The sequence below is a fragment of the Falco naumanni genome, chromosome 4 (assembly GCF_017639655.2).
Source record: "Falco naumanni isolate bFalNau1 chromosome 4, bFalNau1.pat, whole genome shotgun sequence".
NCBI classification, from domain to species: Eukaryota; Metazoa; Chordata; class Aves; order Falconiformes; family Falconidae; genus Falco; species Falco naumanni.
Genome location: NC_054057.1, coordinates 105254818 through 105275483, shown reverse-complemented (window position 1 = coordinate 105275483; position 20666 = coordinate 105254818). Strand labels below are relative to the sequence as shown.

At 58.5% G+C, this 20666-nt stretch overlaps 1 protein-coding gene across 2 annotated transcripts in view; it reads right to left on the bottom strand.

The window, feature by feature from the left end:
- Positions 1-4415: 4415 nt before the first annotated feature.
- Positions 4416-20666, bottom strand: part of TEX264 (testis expressed 264, ER-phagy receptor) — a 40747-nt gene continuing 24496 nt past the window's right edge. For both annotated transcript variants that reach the window (XM_040592599.1, XM_040592600.1), the window contains 2 exons: positions 12410-12581; positions 4416-5263 (listed from right to left, as the gene is read on the bottom strand). In XM_040592599.1, the coding sequence (XP_040448533.1) occupies positions 4950-5263; positions 12410-12581 (486 nt within the window). In that variant the 3' untranslated portion in view covers positions 4416-4949. The remainder of the gene's footprint in view (positions 5264-12409; positions 12582-20666) is intronic.

The following is a 20666-nucleotide window of genomic DNA, read 5'->3' as shown; positions in this document are numbered from 1 at the left end:
GTGGGAGAGTGATACTGGAGAGTGCTGCCCCCCCTGCAGCCCCCCCCCCCCCCCCCCAGCCGAAAGCAAGGCTGATCTCCCCAGGCAGGAGCAGGGCACCCCCAATGCCCCCCACGGTGCTCCTGGACAGGTGATGTCTGTGGCCAGAGGAGTCCCCTGGCAAGCAGCCAGTGATGCCCAGGGGGATGCGGGCAGCAGTGTGGCACAGGGCGCACTCGTGTGGGGTGGTGAGATGTATGTGGACCTCCTCCATGCCCCAAAGTGCCTGTCCCCAGGTGCTGCCTGCCTGTGACAACCCCCCAGCCACCTCAGGGCATCTCCTACCTGGCTCCCCAATTTGAAGGAGTCTGAGGAAGAGGCTGAAGAAGGGTCCCTGCCTTATTTCAGGCACTCAATGCTTTAGAGGGACCCAGGTTTTCCTCAAGCAAGAAAGAGGCCGCAGGCATATGGATTATTGATGGAGCCCATCGGTGACAGGCTGAGCCCAGCACAAGGGTCTGGCAGCACTGGGAGCCCTGCTCCTTGTGGTCCAGCTCTCCCAGGGCGGCTGGCAGGACCCGCCAGACAAAAGGCACCTTCAGGCAAAGCTCTCCTGAAAGGACAAACCATCACCCACCCTGCAGTGAGCCCTGGGGGATGCTGTGAGCAGGGCTGCGGCCATCCCCACAGCTGCTCTGCTGGGTTGGCATGGTGCCGGGGGGAGAACAGCCCTGCAGGAACATCTGGAGAACATCTGGGGATGTGAAACACCTGGCAGAGCAGAGTCAAGTCCAGCCCGATGGCCACAGTGTGGCGGGAAGGCTCCTGCTGGCTGTTGGCAACATCCCTTCCTGAAAGCATCAGCGAGTAGGATGGGTGGGAAGGTGCCATTGCTCCTGTGAGCCCCCAGCACTTCCCACCCAGCCCCAGGACAACTGCACCCTCTGACACCAGCACCCTTAGGGGTGGCATGAAGCCTGTGGGAGAGCAGCGCTGCTGGGAGGGCACAGGGCGAGCCTGGCTCTCGCGAGCCACCATCGCCACCTCCCCCGGGGGTCCCCACTGCCACTGAGCTCTGCCGGGACCCCCACACCTCCATTCTGCCCCATGGCCTGCGAGCCCCAGTGCCCTGTGGGGTCAAAGCGCCTTCCCTGGGGTGCTCGCCCAGTGCCCCCGGTCACTGTGGCCATTGGGCTGCTCTTGCCCAGCCTGGTGGGAGCGTGGGGGGGCCGGGGGGTCAAAGGGGAGAGGAGCTGGCGCAGCCTGGCCCGTGCGCCCCAGCAGTGAGGGGAGGGGGGGGGGCTGCCTGCCCCACCGCAGCCCCTGGGGGGCTGAGCTCACGGGCTCGGCTCATCCACCCCAGATCCCGTCCTGTCCCGTCCCGACCCGGGGTCCGGCTGCCCCAGCGGCTCCCCCCGCCCGAAGCCACTGCTCTCCTCGGCCGGGGGGCGGCGGCAGGGGCGAGGGGGGGCTGTCCCCGCCGTGGCGGGCGGTCACCCCCGCCTCGCGGCCCCGCGGACGGCGGGCAGCCCGTGCCCGGGACCAGGGGCAGCGGCGGCGGGGTCCCGCAGGGTGCCCAGTGCGGGGGTCGGCGCTGCCGGGGCGCCGGGGGGATGGGGACCCCCCCCCCCGAGCCGTTCTCCCGGAGCCCCCGCGGCCCCGCGTTTCGTGCCGGGGGGAGCCGGTGGGACCGGCCCCGGTGCCCCCCCGCCCCGCCCGCACCCCCGGCCCAGCTGCTGCCGCTGCCGATGCCCGGGCTCGGCTCCCCTCCTGCAGCCCCGGCACCGGCTCCGCGCACCGGCCGCCGAGCCCCGCCGTGCCGCGGCCCCGACGGCTGCGGGGGACCGCCGGTGGCCGTGCCACTCCGCCGCGGGGCAGCGGGGCTCTGGGGACGCCGGGGCACGGGGGCGGCAGCGCCGGGCGGGACCGCAGCCCTTACCTGGGCCCGGCGGCTGTGCCGGGAGCCGGTGCCGGTGCCGGTGCAGCCGCTGCCTCGGAGCTGCGGCTGCCGCCGCCGCCTCTGACACTCCGCCAGCCCCAGTCGAGCGGAGCCGCTCCGCCCCCAGCCCGGCCCGGCCCGGCCCGATCCCCGCCCCGGCACGGCCACGGCACGGCACGGCGGGCAGCGGCACCCCCGGGGCCGCCCCGCCCGCCCCCCGCCCCGCCGCCCCGGGCCGGGGCTGGCAGGGCACGGGCAAAGCCGGGGGGGCACGGCCGGGTCCGGGCAGGGCACCACCAAATCCAGGGAAGACACGGCCTGATCCAAGCGGGACACCACCAGATCCGGGCAGGACGCGGGCAGGACGCGGGCAGATCCAGGCGAGGCATGGTCAGACCGAGCCGGGGCACAGGCAGGACACAGGCAAGGCACAGCAGGTCCAGGTAGGGGATGGCCAGATCCAGGCTGGGCAGAGGCAGGACCTGCTCAGCACCCTGGAGACCTGACAGGGCACAGCTCAGTGCCTGCTCCCCCAGCCCCACAGCCCCCAGCTCCATCCCAGTCCAAAAAGAGGGGTCCCAGCCCCAGCTCCACAGCCCCAGCCTAGTGCCCCTGGGGCTGTTCCCCCCGTGCCCAGCACAGCCCCCCACCCACCTGCCCCCTGCTCCCCAAGCCCTTGGAGCAGCCCAGGGGCCCAGCATCACCCCCTCTCTGTCCCCTTGCACTCCACACAGGCCTGGCCCTCACCGTCAGCCCAAGCACCAAGCTGGGGGAAAGCTCTGGACCATCCAAAGACCAGACAGTGGCTGGATTTAGCGTCCCACATCTCCACCACTTGCCCAAATCCTTTCTGGAGCCATTTGGCTGCCAAGGATCCTGCCATGCTCATCCCCATCACGCTGGCAGCTCAGCTGTCCTGGAGACCTCCATGACTCAGGGACAAGAACGGGACAGGGAATGACATAGGACCCGCAGGGATGGGCAGGGGCCAGAGGTGTCTCTGGGATACCATCCTGAGTAACCATCTCACCGACGCGTGCCTCAGTTTCCCCGCTGCCAGCTGCTGTGCTTTCAGGCTGTGGGTTAGGGCAGTGCGACAAGAGTCAGACCCTCTCTGACCCGCTCTGTGTGTCTCCCCCCACCCAGCACTCCTGATTTGGTGGAGGGATAACCCGGGACTTCCATGGCAAGGTCCACCCTGGGGTCCCACGACACCAGGACCTCAGACCCCAGCAGCCTATCTCCTTTCAAGACTGTTACCACACACAGAGCAGGGCACTGGGGAGAGGGGGGTGCTTGGGCTAGGGCACCTTGCCACTGCTGGCCAGGGCAGGGACAGTGAGCCGGAGAGGGCTGGAGACACGCTGTGCCGAAGGATGCTGGCAACACCACGGTCCCACTTCCTCCTCTGGCAGACAGGACCTGGCACAAAACTTGCACGCGCCCCGGCACCGGCTGCATCCTCCTGGCTTCTGCTTTGGTGCTATTGGCAGCAGCAGGACGATGGCAAAGCCTCCCCAGCCCCCATCTTTGGTGGGGTTAGGGGACAAGCAGCATTAGGATCCACTGCCTGGCTCCACCCCCACTGGAGCCTCAGCCAGGCATAAATATTTCAGGGGGCTTGGCAGTTTTGTAATAACCAGCAACAAAGATAAACACCAGGAAGAGCAATATTTTTCCATGTGGGCTGGAGGAGTTTAATATTTTATCACTCAGAGCACAAAATATTTATGAACAATCTCATGTCAATCACTGGCTGAGGACTAATCATGACCTTTCCTAGCCATGGAGGACATGTCCCCACCACAGAGGAACAGCCAGGCCTCCCCTGCCACTTGCACCTCCACCCCAAGCTCCAGCTCTGGGTCACCACGTCTGACTGCTGGGGAACAAGCCCTTGGCTGCTGGGGGCACCAGGGGTTGAGAGCTGACAGCTGGGTGAGGTGCTCAGGCACCTGGCACTGCCCCAGAGCACCGTGGCGGTGATGTCCAGGCTGCCCCCTCATCCCCAGCTGCAGGATAAGGAACTGGGACCAGCACGGAGAGCCCTCCCTGCCTGCACCCCACAGCTGCAGGACCAGGCAGACGGGATGCCGGGGAGGCACTGTGCAGGCAGGCTGGTCCTCCCTGACACAGGAGGAGCACAGCAGTACCAGGCCCACCAGTAGCCCAGGGACCTGGCTTTACTGGTTTTACTTTATGCAGGTTCCCAAGATGCCGGACGCCACCTCCCTCCAGCCCAGCCCAGCCCAGCCCGGTGGCTGGGACCCTTCCCTGTGCCCTCGCAGCTGGCAGGAGCCAGGGACCGTCCCCCCATGGCCCTGCTGGCTTGCCCAGGCAGTGAGCAAGCATGAGCAGCGGGGATGCAGAGCCACTGAGCTCGGTCAGGGGGCACGGAGGGCACCCAGCAGCAGCCTCCACCCACAGCCCGTACCCCACCATGGGGCAGGACAGCACGATCGGCCCAGAGGCAGTCAGCAATGCCACCAGCCACCAGTGAGGAAAAGCATCCACTTTATTACAGACCCCAAAAGCACCCGTGGCAGTGCCAGGAGGACCAGGTTTACACGGGATCTTTCCATTTTTCAACAAGGGGAAGAGAAGAAGGGAACAAATCCAACACGGCTCTTTGGTGCTAGAAAACACGTGGTGGTGCAGTGGAGAGAAGCTGTGGGTCAGAGGGGCACTGGCAGAGCCGAGGGGGGACACCTCTGCTATCCACCACCACCCACCCCCCCGTTCCGCGACGCCTGCGAGGAATTTGCGACGCATCTAGAGACACACAAACGTCAACTGCATTTCACTGCCCCCCCCCCGCCTGCACCTACCCCACACCGCTGAGCGCTGCAGGAGACCCTCCTGCCTCCCAGCATGCCCGAAATGGTCAAACACCCTTTCTGCAGAGAGGGAGAGTGGGTCCCGGGGGCATCAGCAACTCGTATCTCTTGGCTGGAGAGGAAGGAGGTGGGAAAGGCAGCTGGTTCCCAGTAACTCAAGCCCTGGGAGCAGGTGAGGCAGCCAGGTCTCTGCTTCACTCTTCTCCTCTCTCAGCAGCAATGGGCTCCTTGGTCCACTTGTCTGTGACCTCTGGGTTGCCCGCGTAGCCCATGTCATGCAGCAGGCCTGGGGCTCCCTCCCCATCCCCAGTGACCTCCAGGTCCAGCTCCTCGAAGGAGGAGCCGCTGGCTCCCGACTCACTGTAGCTGTGCTCGCTGCGGTTGTCTGCCTCCTCCCGGCCACGGCTGGCTGGGAAGGGCAGCAGAATGGAGGTGGCCACCGAGGTGTCTCTGCTGTCGGTTGTAGCCTCCATGCTGATGGAGCTCGTCTCACTCATGGTGTCGGCCCCTGAGATGGAGAGAGAAGGAGAGGGAGTGAATGCTGTGGGAAGGAAGGCAATGGGGATGAGGTCCCAAACCTCAGAGATGTCAGGCCACAGCGGAGACCAGCTCCTACCTCTTGTCACCTCCTGTGCCTTTGAGAAGTGACTCGGCCAAGACAAGCATGAGCTGGACTGATGTAGCTCCCTGAAATCAGCGCACTCTAAGCTATCACAGCCGACCCCTGGCTTTCTAGCCATGCCCTTTCCTCCTGGCTGTGCCCCGGCCCCACGGCACTCTCTGTGCACACACCAAGGACCTGGCAAGCTCTTCCTTAGGGAGAATACCTAGCCTGGGAGCTAGGGGACAAACCTGCCCACAGCATGGCACCAGGAACGAGGCAAGGAGTGGGAGGCCGTGCTGCAAGGATGATGGGGAGCTGCAGCATTGCCTGAGCACCCAAGGGGACAGCGGCACACAGGCAGGTCCTTGGATGCACTGCCGTCAGAAGCAGGTGTACATCCACCCTCATGCCAGGGCATCCTAACGCTGCCTTCAGCACCCCCGGCAACCTGCTCCCGCTCCCCGCATGGCTCCCCTGCAGCCAGCAGCAGTGCAAAGGCAAAGGAGGGCAGCGGCAGACGGGAGTCGGGGTGCCAGAGGACGGTGGGAGCCTTCCCAGCTCATTCATCACTTCTCCACGTGAGCTGGCTGCCAGCCCACATCCTCTCTCACAGCCAAGCCCCACCAGGGGCTGCCCCTTCCTGCCCAGGCAGACCCCTCGGCCCACCGCCCCCTCCCTGGATCCCTGCCTCATTAGCTCGGTCGACAACACAATTAAGAGTCAACAACGAGCTGAACATGTCAGATTGAGACCAGCAGCTTGGTGCTGTTGCCGGAGCAACCAGCCAGGAGACTAAAACCCTCCTGTAAAACATTAATCATTGTTAATTATGACATCACAGATCCACAAGGTTAATTATGACATCACAGATCCACATCACCGATTATGACATCGCAGATCCACATTGTTAATTACAACACCAGCGGCCAACACTGGGCACGTTTCTCCATCACAGCCCTCCCCACTCCAGCCCCTTCCCACCTGCCTCGCACGGTGGGAAGTGCGTGCCAGCTTGGCCAATTCCCAGCACCTTCACTCCCCCGCAGGCTCCATCCATGCCGGGCTGGATACCCCTGCCAAGGATCATGCCCTGCACCAGGAGGGAGACCAAGAGGAGCCCTGCTTGGCAGCACCACTGGCGGAGGACCACAGCTCGCTCCCAGCAGGGCTGGGAAGCGGCAGAGAGAATGGTGGTGACCACAGAGGGGCTCCCAGGCAGGCGAGGAGAGCCCTCTCCTCCATGCTGGCTCCTGCCGGTGCGGCTCCATGCCCAGCGCGCAGCACAGGGCTGCCCCGGGCTCCTGCAGACATCTCCAGCCTATCTGGGCTCCTGCAGCCCCGGGTGCCCAGGGCTGGGCTGCTCACCCTGCTCCTGCTGCATGGCAGCCACTGAGCTCCTGGAGGAGATCTGCCAGGGAAGGAACTTTCCTTCCAAACACACTTAAAATCCCTTTTTTTTGTTGTTTTTCTTCCTGGCCTGGGCAGCTGCCAGCAGAACTGCTTGTAAATGGCAGTCCTCTGCCTTTGAGCGGCACCATCCCACGGTCCTGCCGGCTGAGTGACGGCTGTTCAATGAGGACCGAGCAGCAGCAGCAGGATGAGGAGCAGCCGGGAAAGACCCACAGATACAGCATACCCACCGCTTCATCCCACCTGGATAGTGCATTGGCTTCATCCTGCCCAGCAGGCACCTGGGGAGGAGCCTGAGCCTCCACGCTCCTGCCTCGGCCATGGCATGTAAACCCTTTGGCTGGCACTAGCCAAGCCCTGGGCCACCACCCAAGCAATGCCTGGTGACCCACCCATGAAAAGGAGAAAAGAACCATCGCCTGCCGACACGCATTGCTTTTGCCATAGCATCAGGGAGCACCTCGACATGGAAACTACATTTACTCTAAGTTAAAAAGGATGTTCTGCACACTGCCAGCAAGGCACTTGCTGAAGGGGACAGCGGCCACTGAGCGGGTGGCAGAAAAATGGGAGATACTGTCCTACCTGGGAGGACCTTGGCAGGGCAGTGGGTCAGCAGGGAGCCTCTGGGAAGATGGAGAACTGTGGGGGATGGAAGGGAGTGCATGGCCCCCAACCCCTGAAACCAGCTAAGGGTTTACAAGGTCTCTAGCAAACATCTAAAAAAAAAAAAAAAAAAAAATTCAGTTTGGCCAAATTGTTGGCCCGAGGTGACATGACACGTTCCCACCATGGCTTCATGACAGCTCATATCATTCATGGTCACTCATGTCCCTCTGAAACCAAGACAAGAGTGCTGCTGACCCCCAACCCATGCCCTGCCCTGCAGCACCCCTCCTGTGTCACCCCAGGAGCCATCACATAACCCCACACCACAAAGCAAAGGAGCTCCTGAGGAGAGGAGCAGCAGCAGCTCAGGAAGGGAAGACAGGGATGAAGTTGACCTACACGCTGTTCTGAGCTGCCACAGTGGGAAAGCACCGCTGTCTCACCCCTGCAGCCACCCCACCCCCCCTTGCTCCAAGGGCCACAATAGAGGCCTGTTTCCTTCCGGTCAGGCACTTTTTCACTGCTCTGTCACTTCTGATCGTGTTTGAGCAGCCACAGCTGGCAAATGTGCCCATTTCAGCAGCCTCACTCTCCTCTGCACAGGACAAGGCTGGCTCTGGTGTGGCCACCCAGCCAGACCAGGAAGGGACGAAGGTGGCTGCTGCTGGGGACAGTGCAGGGCCAGCTCTGGCAGGGTATGTGGCTGGAACCCCCAGCTGTCCCAGTACAGCCTGGAGAGGCCAGGCAGGGAGTGTGGCAGGAGTCCAAGAGGGTAACCAAAGCCTCATCGGAAGGTGCCTTGTGGGAGAGCAGGGGTTCAGCTCTCACCTTGTGGGCACAGAGGTTTCCAGCAGCCCTCACACCCACCTCTCCGTCCTGCCCCAGGCACCTTGCTTGGTCCCCCAGCAAGCCGCTACCCATCCCCTGCATCCCACTTCCCTGCACCAGGAGCCAGCCCAGCACCTGGATCCAGCACAGCTTTTCCTCTGGCATGCAGTGAGGTGCCAGCCATCCTGTGGAGCCCCACCTCTCCCTCTGCTCCCCCAAGGATTGTGTAGCCATCCCACCGCACCTTCACTCAGCAGGAACACAGAACCCAGGAAGTTTTAATGGGAAAAAGGGGCACAGCTTGGGATGAAGCCCCACCAGGGTGTTGAGGTGCCCCCCAAAGGCCAGGGCCACCTAGGAAGAAGGAAAGCCAAGCAGCCAACACCAAGAGAGCAGCCGGGGATGGGTGCGACGGGAACCACTTGCCCCACACTGCTAACGAGCCTGGTGGGGAGCCAGCCCCCCCAGGAAAGCTCAGCCCTGTGCCACCCTGGGTGCTGGCACTCAGGCAGACCAGCAGGAAGGCATGGAGGAGCTGAACACTGACACCCTTCTCAGGATGTACAGACATGGCTCTTCAGAGGATGGAAACAAGTGGGGATGTGGCAGAGCACATCAGGGAAAGTGCACTGTGGCACTGGGGCTCAGCAGGGGATGCCATCAGTTGCACCCAGACGCTGCTGGACAGACTCAGCTCCAGGAAAATGAACACCTGAGACTCTAGGCAGGGCCACGTGCTTAGAAACCATCTGTGTTCATGCCAGTAAGCCCATGTCAAGAGGCTGCTTTTGTTTGCTTTCACCTTCCATGCGCCACAGCAGGGTCATGCTGGAGAGCACGCCGCTGAGCGCAAGCCGGGAGCAAGGGCCTGCTGAGCACCATGCTGTTGCCAAAGCCCCGGAAAATAATTAAGTACAAAACAACTAATCGTGATTGACATTGGCCCCCTAGAGACCCGTCAGCTGCCTTCCAAAAATGTTTCCCGTCTTTCTGATGACCCTGATGATGGCGAAGAAAGGACAGAATTGGTGCGGAGGCAGCTGCAGCCCCCGGCCCCTTCCTTGCGTGCCAAGTGTGTCCGTCCTCAGCAGAGCTGCCAGTACCCTGCTCTGTACAGAGCAGCAGCAGCAAGTAGAGACCCTGGACCATGTCCTGCAGCCTTTGTGGCCGCTGGCTTAGTTTTGAGCTGCAGGCACCCAGCACCTTGCAGGGTGAGCTCAGGAGTAAGGACAGCAGATGACAGCCTAAATGGAGAGATGCACTCCAAGGTCAGGAGGCTCAAGAAAACAAATCCAGTCTTTTCTTACACATGCAAGTTGCTTGGCACTGCCTGGCACCAGCCACAACAACAGGCAAGGAGAAACAGCAGTGCCTTCCGCTGGGAACTCCTGAAGTCTTTAATTTGAGGAAAGCGTAATACAGCTGCTGGCAGGGAGTTTTGTGAGCTGTGACTGAAATGTTCTGCATCCACACAGAGCATTACTAAATATGATGCTCGCTCTGAAATCGCACGCTCAGTGCTGTTATTTCAGTATTTTGTGACGAGGGGGAAGAGCGGGCTTCATCTGCTGCCACATCAGGACTGACAGCCCAAGGCTGCCATGCGTACAACATCCTCAGCTGCCTCAGGGAGAGGAAATGTGGCTCAGCACCTCCCCAGTCCCCCACTCACCTGGTGAGGCAGCAGCTCAGGCACAGCCAGAGGAGCCGAGCGCCACTGGCAAGGACCACCACCCCTCCCAGGAGCATCCCAGCACGACCTGAGCCTCCATCGGGGCAGGACCACTTGAAGCACTGGCAGAGCTGAGGTGGATCAAGAAACAACCCAAGAGGAGACTGCGCTTAAAAGCAAATGGGGACATTGTTGTGCCCACCCTCCAGCCAGCAGAGGAAAGCCTGAAAGTTGTCACAGAGACCCTGGGATCTACTGGGTCATGAAGACCTTTTGGCCATCATGCTTGTTGAAGGGCCTGTGGCTAAGCTGAACTTGGTCTTTGAGTGGCTCCCCCAGGAATAAAGGAGTAAAAAAGATGGGAAAAGAGACTGGGGCTTTCTCATCCTCCAACTCAGAGGCGGTTGCACAGATCCCACCACAGAAAACACTTGGGAAGGGAGGACCAGTCTGAATCCGTTAAGGTGTCTCTTTCAAGGCACCTCCAGTGAGCAAGCTGGGCAGAGGCGAGATCTGCCAGCTGCCCCCGCCCCAGTGGGATCTCCTCTCACACCAGCTCAGAAAAGCCACGCAGGACTTCAGCAAATGAGACCAGCTGCCCCCTCCCACCTTGCCTCCTGACTTTGACCCCACTGCTGAACCAGGGGCAGCCTGATGGCCAGCCAGTGGCTGGGGCAGCACCACTGCCAACAAACAGCCCCCGAGTCCCTGGTGTCAGCAGGCCATCGGTGGTGTGACCAGGATGCTCACTGGGCACTGTTTTCCTCTGCACAAGCCCAGGACCTCATCACGCGGTACCACCCTCCCCAGCTGACAGCAGGTGTGCCAGCCCAGGACACTGCAACATCACAGGGACACAGGAGATCACAGGGACCTCCAAGACCCTCAGGCAGGAGCAGCACAAGGAACCTGAAGGCTCGCCACATTCTTGGTCCTCTCTGACAGCTGAAGCGAGAGTGCGACACCCCGGCAGACCTGGTTCAGCTCCTGTGCCCAGCAGTGACAGCGATCACAGCGCAACATCCAAGCTCAACTCTCCAGTCTCCAAGGCAAGGCCAACCTCTTACAGCTATTATTATTTTAAGATGGTGTTGTGCAGACTCAGCAGATGACACCACATCAGATTGTGCCAACAGAAGCTCATCTGTGTGACTGGGTGGGGAAGGATGGTGGAGGAGCTGGCCCAGAGCTGCTGCCAGGGAGCCAGGCCTGGGGTCTCCCACAAGAGACAGTCTGAGTGCTGTTTAAAATTGGGAAGACCTTCCCAGCTCTTCTTCCAGCAGGGCAGGGGACTTCCCCAGCTGGCAGTGGCATCGCAGGGAAGACGCTGAGACAGCCGGGGCACAGGGCAGCGGCTGCACTGAGCATCCCCTGGCTGTGCTACGGGACTGTGCACCCCCTGAGCGGTGCAGAAAGGAGCACACACAGCTGCTGAAGCCACTGACCTGAAGCAGCTTTCACTCACATGGGTCCTGCTGTCCCTTTCTGAAACCAAGCAGCAACCACGGGAAGGTGCCAGAGCAAGAGGGCTGTGGGGTGCCTCTGGCCACCCTGGGCCAGTGCCCAAAGCAGCCACCCCACCACAAGGCAGTCAAAAAGGCAAAAAGCTGAGTGAGCACTGTGAAGACACGGGACCTCAAAGCACTGGGAAACTGCCCCAATTAGACTCTTCATTGCAGCGCTAAGTGGACAGAGCTCCCAGAAAGCAATTCCCAGGCTTGTTTTTACGCCACACACGATTAAGAATTAAAGCAACCCAAACCTGAAGACGTGTTAAAACAAATGACCAAGCGCCCCAGGAGGTGAGGAGAGCCGTCATGGTTTTTTCATGCCCGTTACACAAGCATGGGCAACCCACAGGGCAGGAGAAGGCAGCTGCCCCGGCCAGCAGCTGCCTCGGGCACACCATCCAGTGCCCGGGAATGCTTGGCTAGCCGGCTCCCACATCTCACAGACATGTGAGCACGTGGGCCGGTGACAGCAACTAGCATTTTGGGTTACTATAGCACTGCTGTTCTGCGCCTACAGCCATTGTGGTCCTTTCCTGTATGAATACATCCAGGCTCCAACAGATCTTGCTGAGCAGATGCTATTGGGCAACTCCACCACCAGCTACCGCAACCTGGTATTTAAGCTCTTTGCAATCCCAATATGTAACAGATGAAGATGAGATCAAGAAAGATGTATATGACAAGGAGAAAAACAAGCCCAGATGCAACCAAAAGCTGTGAGATTCAGCTCTGCTTTGACAACAGTGGACCAGTGACTCAGTGGCAGCTTGGCCCTTGCCCCGATGACACAGAGGTGTCCTGGTTCTCCCCAAGATGCAGTGTGACACCCCAGGGACAAGATTCTATCTTAGCCTGACGTGAGAGGAAGAGGTGTGCTGATACTCAGTGGCTGAGCACCAGGTGGGCGCAGGTCAGCCCCCCTCTGCCTGCCCGGGTGGCAGCCCTGGGGACACCAGGACCCCCACCTTTGGGAGGGCTGATGACAATCAAAGATGGAGCCCATGTGCAAGCCACGGATACCTGTGATGTCTGTCTGGGCATCCTCAGCCTCAGCTGCAGCAGCCCTGCTCTTCCTCTCCAATTCTTTCATTTCAGGCACGTAGAAGTCCCCTTGGCGGGCGAGAGGACACACAAAGTAGATGCGATCCTCCTTGTAGATCTCGATCCGGGGATGGGCACACAGCTTCCTTTCCTGAAAAGCAGAAGACGACCACAGGTCAGGGATATATGGCCTATAAGCCCCTGCCTCCCGCCCTGGCAGCGCACCCCGCCTCCACCCATGGACCTGCCAGCCTGACAGCATCACAGACTGACCCACTTTGCCCACAGACACAGTGGAGCAGGGGGTCCCCTCCCAAAACCGCCATGCTGCTTCCCCTGTCACAACAGCCCCCACATGCCAGGGCTGGCAGTTGCGGCCCCAGGGATCACAGCTGGCGGGGCTCAAGGAGAAGGTCCCGAAGTCCCAGGGAGGCTCAGCTACCCCAGCTCAACCTCGGTTTTGGTGAGCTCATTTTGGGCTGGAGCAAGGGGTTTCAGGGAGCCCAGCAGCTGCTTTGAACACACTTGCCAAGTCTCCAGTCCCTCCTGGCAGCATGGCCCCACAAGCAGGCGTAGCACTTCTCTGCTAATTAATATAATCCAGAGCTGACAGCTCAAGCAGCTCCTTTCAGAATGGCAAGGGCAGGGGGAGTGGGAGATGAATCCCTGGCATTTCAGGCAACTCCTCCTCCTCCTCGCCTCACCTCCCCTCGGCAGCACACTTCAGGACCTCAGCCCTCAGCTGCCATGGGCCCATGATGGGGGTACATCCCCCCCGAGCTGCGTGGTCCATGCCAAGCCAGGGCTGCAGGGATCCTCGGGGTGTCAGGGGCCAGGCCGAGGAGCGGCTGGACCCCTCTTGCCACCCCCTCCTCGCCTGCCCACCAGCTGCTTGCTGGCAGAGGGGGCGGCTGATTACAATCTGGGTGAGAAGGGAGAGCGTCTCTTTAGCAGGTTTTCTTTTTTCTTTCCCCTTTTCAAATCACTGTCAGCTTTTATTTAATTCCACAGCCACCCCAGTTATCCTCCTCCTCCTCCTCCTCCTTGCCCTGACTATTCTCCTCTTCCTCCCTGACCCACTGATCCTCCTTTTCCTCCCTGCCTCAACTATCCTCATTCTCCTCCCTGCCACATTGCTCTTGGCATGGCTTGCCTGGACATCCTCTGACAGGGTCTGTACTCCTCCAGGGCTCTCCAAAGCCAGGGCTGGCCCCTCTCCAAGGACAAGCTCTATGGACACATCAATTCTGACCTTACAAAATTCATTCCTGACCCCCTTCACCCCTGAGGATGGACCAAGCTGATTTCATATCCTTTATTTCCCAGCGAAATGCCAGCACTAGGCAGAATCCACAACCGACAGGAGATAACACTGACCCTCTCCCTGGCGCTGGCAGCAAGGCCACCTGGAGAGCCACCTCCGTGCTGTCAGGATGCTGCGCAAGCAAGACAGAGAGAAAACCTCATGTAAGCTGCTTCCAGGTCTATTTTCCTGGGGAAGCCTGCAGGAGCTGGTTCTGAGAGCCTCAATCTACCCAGTGGCACCACAGTGGCAGAAACACGAACCCCAGCTTTACCTGTCCCATCCCAACACCTTCAAGTCTGAATTTTGGCAGAGTCCCTCCTCCAACTGAGAAGGAACCACATTCATGAGCCCAGTGTCACATGGACATGCAGGGACGCAGGCGGGCTTCTAAGGCGCTTGGAGCCCGGAGTTCCCACTCACAGGCAGGTGAAACACTAACACACGCAGATCAAAACCGTATTAAATAAAAACAAGCCAGGCTGTTTTTAGCAGCAGAGCAGAGGCGGCTCATATCACTCCTGCTTTTTCAGCAACAGCACAGACAAGAACCCTCCCCACCGCTCTGCCCCTTGCTCTACCAACCACAAGCCTATCAGCCAATCTTCAGCTTGGTTTGTTATTTTAGGTTACTGCAACACATACCAGAGACGGGTATCTCCAAAATTCACAGGTTTTTTGGATGCATCCAGCTGGCCCTCCACCACTTAATGCAGATGGGGACAACTCAGAGGATCTTAAATCAAAGAGACCTTCACTAAATTTATACAAGGCATCTAAACAGTCTTAAAACATCAGGGCTCTGATCCGGTCTCCAAGACATTCCAAGCTGACTTCCCAAAACTGACTCTGGGATTCATAAAGAGTGGATCGGAGATGTACCCTCTCCCTACAATTTATCTAGGTTGCTACAACTCCCCTTCCAACTACACAGACATCATAGTGACTCCCCCAAAGTACAAACAACACCCCCTGCACGCACACAAAAAGGGTGAATTATGGCTTTTTAAGGAATAAACCCACACATTTGTATGAAGAACAAGGTCCAGGACTGTCTCATGAGCCACATGCTGCTTCAGACTCAAGGATCATCCTATAAGAGAGAGGAGGATGTTGCACCCTGCCAGGGTGGGAGGCAGTTTTGTCTCCCTGAAGCCAGGAGCACCCAGGTGCCCTGCAGTCAAAGCCCATGGCTGTGGACCAGGTTGGTGCGTCAGTGCTGAAGTGGCTGGACACTCACTGCCAATGCCAACACCTGCCTCGCTATGGACAGCTACAAGGATGCTTAATACTTCCTTCCAATTCTTCCAGGGTTTTCCCCAAAAGCCAATGGAGGGAAACAGAGCCTGGTGGTCCTAATTTATGCCTGTACAAATCAAGGTGGGAGCTAGGCCTCTGCTTCTGTGCTTCTTCCTGGAGCAACGCAGCTCCTGGCAGGGCTGCTGCAGAGCTCAGCACCAGCAGCCAGGCTCAGGAGAGGACAACATCCCCAAGAAGGTGCAGGGAGGTGGCAGCTGGAAATTCTGTCCTATCCAGGCTGGGACCAAAGGGATGAGGCTGCATAAAGACTTGAGGAAAGGGCAGAGGCAATGAGGTGGGAAGCCACAACAACAGAAATGGATGAGGGGATCATCCAAAAAAAATGGATAAGGGGATCATCCAAAGGGATGCAAAGGAGATCGCCCTCATAATCATCCCAAAGAAGATCAGGAGCCTGGCAGATGCCAGGCAAGCACAAGCAGAGGTGCAGCAAAGTGCAACCAAGAGGTGGGTTTCAGCACAGGACAGAGTGGCTTAGGATTATCGCAGCAAAGAGGAAGGTTGTAACGCTGCTGCAAGGGAAAGAACCCTGAGAGATTGGAGAGCAGAGTCCAAATGCAAAGGCATAAGCAGAGAGCAGATTAGCAAAAGCTCAACAACATGGCAAAACAACAGAGACACTCAACAGGCAATAATACACTCTGCAGCTGAGGAGGAAGCCCCTTGCTAACTGCAGCTAAGCCAACAGATGGAGCAGCAAGGCGGACGTGGAGCTTGCAAGGCAGAGCCCTCCAGTCAAATCAAATGCAGTCTCACATGGGCGGAGGAGCTCAGCAAGAGGTGAACAGTGGGACGCTGACAGTGTCAGGGCCAGGCTTCTGGCTAGGACAGCAGGACCCAGTAACTAGGGCAGGGAAAGGGACTCATCCCTTCACAAGGTCATGCTGTGCCACCTCCCTTCTCAGCCTCTGCCAGGAGCTCGCCCTTCCTACAACCAGCAAAGATGGAGGCAGTAGCACAGCGTGCAAGGCTCTACTGGGCACCTGAAGTACGGGATCCATACAGCCAAGCTGCATATACACAGCAAAGACCAATGCATCCAGAGCCCTCCAGTTCAGTCCCGACATGCACGGCAGCTCTGGCATGCTCCTCCTATGTCAAGACCCACTGCTTCCCATGAGGCCAACTCATCTGAGGGCCATGGTGGGGTGTTGCTCACCATCCTCCTGGGAACAAAGTTTTTTGTAGGGGAAGACTCTTGCACTCCTTTTTCCCAGGTGAAATAGCATCTCACCCAATCTTTACCCCTGGGCTGCTTCCAAATGACCCACCACCCTCTGACTCCCTGTAGGACTTTCTCCAGGTTGGCCTTGTCCCTCTAGGAATGGAGCATCCCCCAGCCTCATGCATCAGAAAAGACAGACAAGGATTATGCACCAAACCACATTCCAGCCAGAGCATCATCAACACCCTCACTGCCATCAGCTTCCCCTCACCCATGCTGCTGGTGACTGGGCCGCTCCAGTTAGTGCCAGTAGGTCAGCTAGCACCTGGCAGAGTGCAGGGGACCCCCAGGGGACCCACCAGCCCTGTCCCTGCATGCCAGCACCTCCTGCCTGCTCAGGCAACACAAGTCCCTCCCCCATGTCTTGCTTCCATCCAGAGGCATCCATCTTCTCCTCCTGGTGAAGCGATCGGACGCTTCGGTCCCAGGGATTTTAAAGAAACAACAAACAAAACCAAATGGAGCCAAAGGGCCCTAAAATCAGTCGCTAAAATTAAGAGCTGAAACTGAGCCACCAGCTAGGACTGAAGGGAGCGCACTGTGTGCCACATCCTCCTCACTTCCACACACGCTCCACACTCAGTGTGTCATCCCCGCTTATCTTAGACACTATGGGCACTAGGTAGTGCAGAAAGGCTTTGCAATTCAGTTTGCACAGCACCCAGCACCCTTTGGCGCTCTCCCAGTTCAGTCGGGGGGACAGATTCCTTGCTGGGCCATCCCACTGTCCCAGACCCAGACTGGGAATATCCCTTGTTTCTGTTTCTCCTTGCCCAGACAGCAGCTTGAAGTTAAACACCACTTCAGTTCCAAGTCTAAGCTGACGAGAGAAAAAAAAAAACCCAAAAGCACCCCTTCCTCCCTGGGCTTCAAACTTGACTTCAATGTACCGTTGCAGCCCAGAAAGCCAAGCATCTTCTGGACTGCATTACAAGCAGTGTGGCCAGCAGGTTGTAGGAGGGGACACTGCACCTCTGCTCTGCTCTTGTGAGACCCCATCTGGAGCATTGCCTCCAGCTCTGGGGTCCCCAGCACAAGACAGTCATGGACCTGTCAGAGCGGGTCCAGAAAAGGCCATGGAAACAGTGTAAGGGCTGGAACATCTCTGCTATGGAGAAAGGGCGAGAGAGCTGGGGCTGTTCAGCCTGGAGAAGAAAAGGATCCAGGGAGACCTTATCACAGCCTCAATGTATAAAGAGGGCTTGTAAGAAAGATGGAGAAAGACTTTTTACCAGGGCCTGTAGTGACAGGACAAGGGACAATGGATTTAAACTGAAAGCAGGCAGGTTTAGGTCAGGCATAAGGAAGAAACACCTTGTGATGAGGGTGGTGAGACACTGGCACAGGGTGCTCAGAGCAGCTGTGGATGCCCCATCCCCAGTCAGTCTGGATGGGGCTGGGACTGACCTAGGTCTAGGGGAAGGTGTCAGACTGTACGACCTTTGAAGCTCCCTTCCAACCCAAACCCTTCCATGATTCTGGTCCTCCCTGCCAAGCTGCAGTCTGACCACAAGAGACGGGGATGAAGCCTGGGTGCCTGGGGCTGCCTGCTGAGGGGCAGGAGTCAGGCAGGGGACTGGGGAGGAACCATTGGCCCAAGAGATGGTTTGGGCATAAGGGAGGACAAGTTGCTGGAGGAAGAGGCAGCCAGACATACTTCACATCAGTAATACCTCAAGCATCAAGGAAACCCCAACATCTCGGCTTGCAGCTCCAGCAGGGTGCACGTGGAGCCAGCAGGTCCTGCCTCCCAGCATGGCCAGCACCCAGAGCCAGCTCCAGCACACGGCACAGCTGCGAACACCAGGCTGCTGGGCTGCGAACCAGCTGCTGCTTCCCAGCCTGGAGAAACTCACATTTCAGAGGTGGTGAGACTGCTCCCACACATGTGCACTTTACTTTCAAATCCTCCGGGCTGCGAGGTGTTTCAGAAACAGAAGGTGATATTACTGCAATCAAGAAAAGGCCGTTTCCATCAGCCAGCAGGAAAAAAAGAGTGGCATCAGCAGCACTACAGTGGTGGAAAACAAAGTCTCACCAAAGGATGGCAAATCCTCCAGCTAGCAAAATACAGTACCTGGCAATCAGCACCTGCCGTGCCCACCAGCACCCCTCCCTGCCCTCCACACCAGCACGCTTCCCCCCACTTCCCACAGCAAGCCCCAGTCCTGCCCGCCACCGGGATATGGCCCTGCCGGTACAGGCAGCGCACAGCTTCGGGACGGGTGGGTGAAAACCAGCCCCCGAGATCCTCTCCGCAGCAGCAAGAGGGAGAGCATTTGGACTGTGGGAGCTGCAAAACGCCAGGCTCGATAACTGGGAGAGTTTTTCATTTTCACCTTGCTGAAGGCAGCCCGCCATGCAATTTACACCTTGCCTGCCTGCCTGCGCTTCCCAGGGCCGAATCACCCGGCTGCTCCCACCCCAGCGGAGCCGCGGGAGCTGCAAAGCAGCAGCTGTCAGGCACAGCCGAACTGAGAGGCAGGGGAACGAGCCTGGGTGGGTTGGTGGGTACGAGAAGTCCCAGCACCCTGCGGGGGGCTGATGGGGACCAGGCACAGGCTCCTAGGTCACTGCAGGAGACTGCTGCAAGTCACAAACGTGACTCTCCTCTCTGGGATGGAGATTCCCTCCCATCCCTCAGCAAAAGGGAGTAAGCTCCATCCCTGCCTTGCTGCAAGTACAGGCACACTCTGGACCTCCTCCCCTTCCAGCACCCATTTGAGCTGCAAGAGAAATCCTGCAGCACATCCAGGCGCATCCCCCATCTTCAGAGATGAGCCAGGCAGCAAGCCCCAGTGAGATTTACTTTCAGAAAGCAGCCACTGGCAGCCAGAACCCCCAGTGTGGGGGAATAACAAGCCCTGGACACAGCTGCCAGCCTGGAGACACTCAGGTATGTTAAGCCATGTGTTTCCAGGGACTTACTTTACTGCCCCAACTACAGGAACGTCACCTGCAAAATAAGGAGCAGATGGTGCAAACACAATTCACGGGGCTTGGGTCCCCCCTGGTGTCATGGTTATTTGGTAGGAATTAGTCCTTGAGCAAAGAGTTTCAGAAGTGAAGCAAACTTTTGCATTAAAAAAAATTAATCTTCCTGAAAACTCAGTGCTTTCCAAGTTCCCAGGTTCTGCCTTGCTCCTGTACTCGCCATCGGTAAGAGAAGCCAGCTGGGGACACTGTTCTCACCAGCTTCCTAGAACTCCACTATATGTTATCACATCTTCCTCCTACCTGACCCCAACTGCACCCCTTCCTCTGCTCCTCCTTCCCCAACACTGCCACACACAAGCTCTCTGAAGCAGACTTTGGCTTTAGCCACTCTGAAAGCTCAAACCCTGGATTTCCATTATAAGACAAGAAATCCACATAAATCCACATAATCTCTCCTCCCCTGAGGAACCAGTCACGGGTTCTTGCTCCTGTCCCTAGGAACTCCATCACTATGGGAATATGTGGGTCAACAGCCACACACAAAAGGAGGAAGACGAGACTGCGGGAGAGGAGGACCACAGCTGGAGAGGGCTGCCTCTGCTTCAGAGTGTGGGTCTCTGGGGACCAACGCTTTCCTTCCAGCCCTCAGAGGATGCTTCTTCAGCATTAATCACAAAGCTGAAGAGGTTGATGCAATGATCTCTGCCATCACGGATGACTGGAGTGATGCTAAATTGCTTCGCCTGCTCTGTTGCCTTGGCAAGGCTGCCAGGAGCAGCAGCTGTGGCAATTTCTCTGCCTCTTGTTAAGGTAGGGCCTTTCAGGAAAGAAATCACCACCCAAGAAGTTCTCCTGCCCATCCCGCCTTGGCCAGGCGGCCCACCACACTGCAGCCTCCCACCCTGCTTGGGGTATCATGCAGGTAAAAAGAGCCTTTTTGAAACACGGATATTTTTTAGGCTGCTCACAGGGAGAGTAAGCTCTAACCTACAGTACAACCCCCCTGCCCTGAGATACCCAACAACAGGTTGTTCCTTGTGGTGAGAGATCTTCTTCCATGGCAAACTCATAGCTGAGAGACTGGAGGGCTCCTCATCCAGGTGGACATTCCCAACACACCTTGATGACTTTTATCTCCTGGGCCACCACTCGCTTCTGTACTTGCCCTTCTGCAACAGGGATGTCCAGTGGAGGCTTGTCATTCCCAGCCTTCCCACACATGTCCTCACCTGTAATAGGTCCCGTGATGAAACCCTTGCGCAGCAAAACCAAAGCAACAGAGACGGAGCAGGAGTGCCTGGTGCCCATAGCACATGGGAGCTCTCGGTCTCCTAAGAGCACCCCACCACCACCACCACCAAATCTGAGTCCTTTCCTATTGTTCCTTGGCTCCCCAAGCCATCTTCCTGGGATCACGGGCACCTCCAGCTGCTCTTCCACGGCTTGTTTTA